The sequence below is a fragment of the Aythya ferina genome, assembly GCF_964211825.1.
Source record: "Aythya ferina genome assembly, contig: HAP1_SCAFFOLD_29, whole genome shotgun sequence".
Taxonomy (NCBI): Eukaryota; Metazoa; Chordata; class Aves; order Anseriformes; family Anatidae; genus Aythya; species Aythya ferina.
The window spans coordinates 227,740-236,589 of record NW_028181463.1 but is presented as its reverse complement, the minus strand read 5'-3'; the positions used below and the strand labels follow the sequence as shown (position 1 = coordinate 236,589).

At 51.6% G+C, this 8,850-nt stretch overlaps 1 protein-coding gene across 1 annotated transcript; it reads right to left on the bottom strand.

Annotated features, from left to right (window-relative positions):
* Positions 1-3,646: 3,646 nt before the first annotated feature.
* Positions 3,647-4,588, bottom strand: LOC311428020 (olfactory receptor 14J1-like; the record flags this gene model as incomplete). The annotated part of the gene is made up of 2 exons (XM_084539586.1): positions 3,647-3,934; positions 4,295-4,588. 2 exons carry the CDS (start codon positions 4,586-4,588, stop codon positions 3,647-3,649), a joined length of 582 nt encoding a protein of 193 aa, XP_084395712.1.
* Between the last annotated feature and the right edge of the window lie 4,262 nt (positions 4,589-8,850).

Below are 8,850 nucleotides of genomic sequence, written 5' to 3'. Positions count from 1 at the left end.
CTCATTGCCTCCCTGCAAACCTGTGCAAATGGAGGTATCATACCATTGTTCTTCCCAAGGCATCACACTGCCCACCACATTCCACAGATCCCCTGGAAAAGCCCTGAGCCAGACATGGGGTACAGGATCTCGCCTCCAGTAGCTGGGGTCAGGCCTTGGCCCTTCTGCTTCGTCAAAGGAAACCAAGACTTTTCTCAGCACGCTGCCTTTGCCTGTCAGCAATCATGGCTTCCAATTATGTGCCCTAACTAGTCCCTGGGGAAGTTGTCTTACTAACAGCCCTCAGTGGAGCCCATTAATACTCCAAGTCACTTTGACTTTTCCTTCTGACTTTACATTCTTAAGCAATTGCATCGCTCTCCTCTCTGAGGAGTTCCATGGTATATTTTGGTGCACAGTCCATGAAGCTCAGTACCTGAGCTTCATTGACTGTGCATGTAAATACACCATGGAACTCATTAAATTGAAGAAACTCCTAAGATCTCTTCAATACTTTTCTTCATGACTTCAAAACTTGTACAGCTAATTACAGAGCTTGTGTGATATTCTTAAGGAAGAAGATTTCAAAAAGCACCTAGTACATATCTTTTCTTGTTTTAAAGGCTAAATTTTGCTGCATTTGAGTTTTCAGCATCATTCTTCTATTGCTATTGATCCAAGGAAACTTCTTTGGAGACTTAAATAGGGAGCAGAGAAAAGCACAGTCTGGAGGTCTGAAACCTCTACTGCCAGCAGTGGTCTTTGTCCCTGTAACTGCAGCCAAGCTCAGCGCATGAAACCTTTTCAAAGACAAGTCAGGCATTCCTTGGGTAAAATAATGAAGCAAATAATAAATAAAATAAAATAAAATAAAATAAAATAAAATAAAATAAAATAAAATAAAATAAAATAAAATAAAATAAAATAAAATAAAATAAAATAAAATAAAATAAAATAAAATAAAATAAAATAAAATAAAATAATAAATAAAATAAAATAATAAAAAAGTTGAAATGACCATCAGAACTTGAGAAATTCTGGTTAAATCTTATTAGACAACTGGACATGGTTCTCTTGTGTCTTCTGTCAAAAACTCAGGATGAAAAGTAAAAAAATATATCTTCAAGTGGCTTTAGATGTACCCATGACCTTTGCCTCTTTTGGGTAATTGTTCTCTTTCAGCCACGGAAACCTAAATTGAGTAATGTGAAAAGACCTGCCCAGTCAATAGAGTAGGGCAAAGTCCTTCTTCCTGTGCTATAGATGCAGAAGGCAAAAAGAATTGCATTGTGCCTGACACTACTCTGGGACGTGTCACCCAAGTCAGGCAACTTTACCTTAGTGCTGACAAGTCCATCACTAAACCACGCTCCCAAGCTCTACATCTACACCTTGGTTCTCCAGTCGATGAACGAAGCTCATGGATGGCAATCAGGGAGTCTCGGTTAGCGCGATGCTGCCTCAGGTGCACCAGCATGGTAGCCATTGGCACCTGCTGTTCTTCACCCCTCAGCAAACCCACAACAGAAGGATTCTGCGGAAGGCCAAGCAAGGTAGACAACTGTTTCATGTCCTTTGTCTCCAAGGCAGCTCTGCCAAAGCCCCACTGGTGGTGCCCTCTTGGAACTCTGAATTCCCTCTCCTGAAGCAGTCTATGCCAAGGATGCACATAGCCTCTGGGCCAGTCCTAATGGGGTGCTTTTGCCATTCCTTCCCAGTTCGACTCACTTCAGCCTCCAGTACAGTTATCTCTTGGGATTCCCCTATCACTCCAGAAATACAGGTGTGTTCTACCTCTTTTTAGCTTGATGGCATCAGGGTACTCTGTGCACCGGTGTCTAGTCGAGCGTGATACATTTTGTGGGTCTGATGTACCCAGCCATTAAATACATCCATTCCAGTAAATCCCATTGTCCCTTTCCTCCCTGCCTCCCCCTGGCTGGAAGGAGGACCCCTCTAGTCCTGCTTGTCATATTTATTACTGTGTCTGGTAGACAGCACACTGGAAACACGTCCCACCATGGCACTGTCATTCCATGGTGCAGTGGAGAGGGTGTTGATAGCAAAGGGATGCATTCGGGTGTGGAAGGTAAGGCCCAGCAGAGACAAGGAATCAAGGCAGTGGGGTGGGGGAGGCCAGGAGAAGCAGCCCAAGGGGTGGTGCTGCTTGTGAGGACATGTTTGTGGCAGCAGCCGGACTGGGCAGCAGCTGTGCGCAGGCCAGGGGAGGCCAGGAAGCGCATGCCAGGAGCGCTCCTGCCAGCAGAGCCAAGGCCGGAGCCGAGCCCAAGGGCAGAGGCAGGGGGATGCAAGGGCCATGCTGAGCTCCCTGCCCCTGCAGCAGCCGCCCTGGCCCTCGGCCTCCTCTCCCCTGCCCCTGCAGCTCTGGGCTCCCTTCACGCAGCCCTGGCTCTGCAGCACCAAGCCCTGCTGGGAGCCCTCCCCTGCATGCTGCCACCACTCCCTGACGCTGCTGTTGCCCTCTGCCGGGCACTGCCCAGCCCAGCCCAGCCCCTGCCCACCTCTCCCCACCTCCCTGCCCTCTCCCCAGCCCAGCAGCCCAGGCTGGTCTGGCCCCAGGGCAGTGCCCACCGCAGGCTGCTGCAGGGCTCTGGGCATGGCCACCACAGCCCCAGCCCCTCAAAGGCACTGCAGCTTTTGGCACAAAGGTGGCTTTGGGCCTCCCCAGCAGCCCCTGCGCTGGGGCCAGCCCCAGCTCAGGAGGTGGAGGTCCGTGAAGCTGCAGGAGCCCTGCTCTCTTCCTGGGAGATCCCCAGCACAGAGTGCCTGTGCCCTGCAGGGCCAGCCCGGCTCCCCAGGCCAGCACAAGAGGCCTGGCCCAGCCACAGAGCAGCTCCACATTCCTCTCCAGGTTGCCATTTGCCATCAAACCCAGCACCAGTGGACACTCCCAGGCCAGTCAAGGCCAATTATTACTGTTTGCTGGGCCATATGCTACCAAGAAGTCAGATTCCAGTCCAGCCCTTTGTCCTTCAGCGATCACTATGGGAATCTGATCCATCCTGAAGCCCAGAAAAACAAGAGGGCTGCTCAGGGAGGAGCTCCTTGGGTGTATTTCTAACACCAGCTTTAGAAGAGGTGTACAGAGATGTGGAGGAGATGCCACTGTAGGGACATCAGGACAGTCACCAAGGTGCATGAGATCTGATGGCTAACCCACGTACAAGAGCACAAGAGAACAATGTGGAGACCAAAAGAGAGCATCAGTGAAAAGGCCACATCCTGCTGCTGGCCATGGTCGTGGCTCCAGGAAAGCAGCAGCCCCGAACCGAAGGCAGCAGAGAGGCAGAGCCCAGCGGGCAGTGAGGGGCAGCCCCGAGGGCCACCGGGGCTGCTCCTGCATGTGTCAGCTGGGCTTGTGGCCCTGAGCCCCTCTTGTGTGCTGGGGCTTCTTCCCCAGCTCCAGAAAAGATGGGAAGAGATGGCAGCTGAGACCAGTAAAGTTCTAATGGCTTTATTATTGGGTTTATCTACACAGGGAGCCATCTTCAATAGGAAATAATTGATTCTAGGGGGGGGTTAAAAATAATATTATTTAATTCAAAAGCGAAATACTTAGAGAAAATAATAATACAGACATTAAATAACAGAAGACATATTATTTTATTTCTGAGAAAAACTAGGATTTCTAATATTATGTATAGTATTATAGATGAATCTGCTGAAGATGTGTGTATTCAAGTAGAGTCCTGATGGAATCCCTTAGTTCCCAGTTCCTCATACTGTAGATGAGTGGGTTTGCTGCTGGAGGTACTACTGAGTACAGAAGTGACGCCACCAGGTCCAGGGACGGCGATGAGATGGAGGGAGGCTTCAGGTAGGCAAACATGGCAGTGCTGACCATCAGGGAGACGACAGCTAGGTGCGGGAGGCATGTGGAAAAGGCTTTGTGCTGGCCCTGCTCAGAGGGCATCCTCAGCACTGCCCTGAAGATCTGCACATAAGATACCACTATGAAGACAAAACAACCAAAGGCCAAAAAAATACTAAACACAAGTGCCCAAACTTCCCTGAGAGAGGCATCTGAACAGGAGAGCTTGATGATCTGGGGAATTTCACAGAAGAACTGGTCCAAAGCATTGCCGTGGCAGAGGGGCAGGGAAAATGTAGTGGCCGTGTGCAGGACAGCATGGAGAAAGCCACTGCCCCAGGCAGCTGCTGCCATCTGGGCACAAGCTCTGCTGCTCACAAGGCTCCCGTAGTGCAGGGGCTTGCAGATGGCAATGTAGCGGTCGTAGGCCATGATAGTTAGAATTGAATACTCTGAACCAAAGAAGAAGACAAAAAAGAGAACTTGAGCAGCACAGCCTTGATAGGAGATGACCTTGGTGTCCCAGAGGGCATTGGCCATGGCTTTGGGCAGAGTGGTGGAGATGAATCCCAGGTCAAGGAGGGCAAGGTTGAGGAGGAAGAAGTACATGGGGGTGTGGAGGTGGTGGTCGCAGGCTACGGCACTGAGGATGAGGCCGTTGCCCAGGAGGGCAGCCAGGTAGATGCCCAGGAAGAGCGCGAAGTGCAGGAGCTGCAGCTCACGCGTGTCTGCGAATGCCAGCAGGAGGAACTCACTCACAGAGCTGATGTTGGGCATTCTCTGACTTTGTACTTGCTTGTCTGTTGAAGGGGAGAAGGCAGAAAAAGGTTAAAACAGACTTTTTTGAAGAAAACTGGAAATAAAACAAAAGGCTGGCTAACTCATATTCAGACAAGTGTCAGATCAATGAGCTTTGAAGTATTGCTGCAAAAAACTGAGCTGAATGCAAAGCAGAGCTGCAACTATTTCCCTCACTTTATTTTATTCTAGTTGCCCTATCCTAGTTGAGGTATTGGATTTTTAAACTCCCTGACATTACTTGCACACTCACAGTGAAATCCTGTGTTTGCCAGGAGGCAAAAGGGCTGTCCCTAGGTGAAGACTGAGCAGAGCAGCTCTGCCCAGTGGTCCTGTTCTCAGTTGCTCTGTGTCACCTCTCTGAGCTGCAGGACCATCCCACTCAGATGTTTCCCTGAGAAGAAACAAAAGAAAACTGAGAGCAGAAAAGCCTGAGTCCAAGTGCATCTGGACAGAATCCTCACCTTGTCTCATGGGGTCTTAGCAGAATCTCAGCTCTTCCCTCCTAACCAGGGCTGCAGAAGCCTCACTCCAGCTTCCCAGAGACAGCCATCCAGCAGCACATCCAGGCATGGCCTTAACACGGAGGTGTCTCCTCCTTCGGGTACCTGGATGCTGCAAGGGCACAAGGATGCCACAAGAGAGCTGCATCCTGCTGGAGAGCAGCCTGCAGACCAGGAGGACACCCCTCAGACTGCTCTGGATATTCACAAGCTGGTGTAACCCAATATTCAAACTGCATTCCCTGCAGTGTCTGGAGGAGGCTCGGCCACCACACTCCTGGCTGACCAGGGGTAGCTAGGTTATGACATTCCAAGGGGCTTCTGCCAGACTTCCTCACCTCACACTACAACCCAGCAGGACTCTTAAAGCCTACTGCATTGCCCACTGCCCTCCCAGAAACAACACCCAGCAAGAGGAGACCCTTCCAGGACCTGCAGCTGCATGGCCCTGCAACCAGACACTTACCTTGTCAAGGGCTGTGCGGGTTTCTCCTGCAGGCAGCTCTCAGCATCCTCCCACTGCCAACTGCCTTCAGCCACTCTCTCCTTTACTCCTCTCTGTGTCTGCCTCTGTGTCTCTTTCCTGCTGCTCTGTGCAGAGGAGCTGCTCCTGGGCACAGCTGTCTCTCTGCTTCATGGGACTTTTAAAAAAGTGTTTTCTCCGTCCCACAAGCCCAGCCCAGCTCAGCAGCACAGGATAAAGCACAGTCTGCCAGGATAAAGCACAACATGCTTGACAACCACAGTCCAAAGCACAAATCACACTTTCAAAAATCAGTCTCTGTCATCTACAGAGAGAAGCCTTCCTCTGAGGCCAGGCCTGGCTGTGCAGGGGCAGTGCCCGTGTGCAGGGGTGCAGAGGAAAAGGGTCCCATCCCAGCAGCACGGCCAGGGAGCACCAGTGCTTGGGGCATGCAGAGCTGCTCTCTTGCCACTGCCGCCCTCTCCTGCTGAGCCCTGCTGGTGGGGTCAGGCCCGGCTGCTCCTTGGTGCCAGTGCTGCTGTGGGGCTGTGCTGGGACTGCAGGCAGGGACAGGCAGTGGGCACGGCAGTGGCACAGCTGGCCTCCACTGCAGCACTTCCCTCCTAAGGGGGGATCTCCTCCAAGGTGGACTGAGCAGAGCTCCTGTGCTCAATCTGGTGTGAGCAGGCAGAGGAGAGCTCTGCAGCCCCACGGCACAAAAAAGCCCCAGCAAAGGAGCCTGGCGAGTGATTCCTTGCAGCCCTGGGGCAATGGCAGTGACCCCCTGAGCTGGGTCTGCCTCCCAGCCTGCCCAGCACGGCCCTGCAGAGTGCCCCTGTGCCCCAGGCACCACAGCCCCCTCGCTCTGCAGAGCAGCATCACCAGCTGGGGCTGGGGCTGGGGCTGGGGCTTGGAGGCCACTTCTCCTGAGTGTCTTCTAAGCCAGTTACAGGCTCATAGCTTCTGGATACAAACATGATCTTCACTGTGCACAAGGAGCTGACAGACCGCCAACATGGAATGGTGCTAGAACATTGCCTGCAAGGTCCATCCTTCCTTAGCACCTCCCAGGACTGGCACGGAACTGGCTCCTGTGTGTCAGAGAGGCTGGGAGCCCAGCAGGTGTGCCATGAGCTTGGAGGATCACAACCAGATCACTTCCACCTGGGCAGGTCCTGACCCAAAATGGGGGTGTTTTCTAGGTGTGGTATTATAAGCTCAGAGGTGCATCAGAAACACTAAGTCCAGCAGGAAGCTAATGGCTGTTAAATGGCCTGTGAGGTGACTGCTTTCTGAAGTAGCTGACAGGTCACCCTTGACTCCTGGCTGGGATCTGTGCCTTTAGGCTCACATCTGCCAGTGTCCATGGTAGGGCAGCAGAAGGCACTTGCTGTGCATGTAGTTTCTGAGATCGGCTCTTTCTAAGTACCTGGTAGGCCCCATAGTGGAAGAGGTCTTGGATAGGGGTTGTCATGTCAGAGGTGTCAGCTTTTGCCTGAAGTCATCCTTTAGGACTGCTTTCATTTTTCTACACAGAGAGGGCCACTGCCTCCAAGATGCTTGGGGCAAACTGAACCATGCATGAGGGTTTGGAAAAAGGTAGCCTGGGTGCACAGAAGCCATTCCGTATCCAAAAGTTGGAGGCAGGAAACAAAATTTTGGGGTGGTACAAGAACTGCTGGGCACATTGTGCACGGTTTACCTACAGCCTTTGTGTTATTTTCCATCCTGACTTAGGTGCCACATCAGTCTCAAGAAAGGAGTAGCCAACGGATATGAGACAGATACTCTGAGATCATGAAATCCATCAGAAAGCTGTCTCTAAGAAGATGACTGATATGGGGAAGTCAGGAGAAGCCTGGCCAGGAGAGATGTGAGATTTGCGGGAGGGAAAAGGAGCTTAGCCAGCAGAAATTAATGATTTCTGTGAGGTTAGAACATTCAGGTAATGTTGATTCTGCTGTAACACTGACTTCAAACAGTCATGTAAAGCCTTTCCCCTATTTTAACAAGTGATATTAATCCCCAAACGTCAATGCTACTCTACACCTGGACAGGAATCCACTGTTCTTATGCCTGACCTCAAAGTATCCCTTCAAGCCAAAACACAGCCTGTAGCCCCTTTCCCTTACCTTTACTCTCTTGCTTACCCTGATCTGATCAGCTTCTGGGCCACAAGGAGGAGATGGGTGGGAATGCTCCGAGGAGCTAAGCTCTGCCTCAGCATCTCCTGTCCCAGCAGGAGGAATGTGACTGTGGCAGTGACTGTGAGGTCACTTCTGTCTCTGCAGTTGGTAGGAGAGCAGCAGGAACGTGTCACAGAAAGGGACTGGGAGGTCACTTCTGTCTGGAGGTGGCAGGTCAGCCTTGACTTCTCCCTGGGAGCTGCACTTTTGGGCTGACATCTGGCAGTGGCCCTGCTAGGCCAGCAGAAGGCACCTGCTTGGCATGCTGACTGTTGGCATTGCTTCCTTGCAACACTGTGCAGGGCTGCGGAGGTGTCAAAATGAAGTTCTTCTAATAGCATCACACTGCCCACCATATCCCACAGACCCCAAGACTAGCCCTGAGCCAGACATGGGTGTGCAGGGTCTCCTCTCCCAGTGGCCGTGGTCAGGCCTTGGCCCTTCTTCTTCACTGAAACTAACCAAGATTTTTCTCAGCACAGTGCTTTACCTGTCTGTAACCATGGCCTCCAATTATCTGCCCTAACAAGGCCCTGGGGAGGCTTTGTTAGTAACAGCTCTCAATGGGACCCATTAATACTCCAAGTCACTTCAAGTTTTCCTTCTGACTTTAGCTTCTCAAGCAGTTACATCACTCTCCTGTAAATACCTGAGCTGATTACAGGGGGACAATCACTTCCCTGGACCTGCTGGCCACACTGCTTCTCATGCAATCCAGGATGCTGTTGGTCTTCTTGGCCACCTGAGCACACTGCTGGCTCATATTCAGCCAACTATCAACAAGTACTCCCAGGTCCTTCTCTGCCAGGCAGATTTCCAAACACTCATCTCCCAGCCTGTAGCTCTGCTTGGGGTTATTGCGGCCCAGGTGAGGAACCCGGCACTAGAACCCCAGAAAACAGAAGAGCAGGGAACAACCTCTTGGCTATGTTCCTGGCAGCATCTTTGGAGAAGCGTCCAGGCTTCTGGGTTTGCCCAGAGCAAGACCCTCCTGTTACTGTTGTGCTTGCAGGGAGGCAGCTGTGACCCAGGGTTGCACAGTGCCTGCTGCTGCCTGCAGTCACAGGGATGCCACTGCAGAGAAAACAG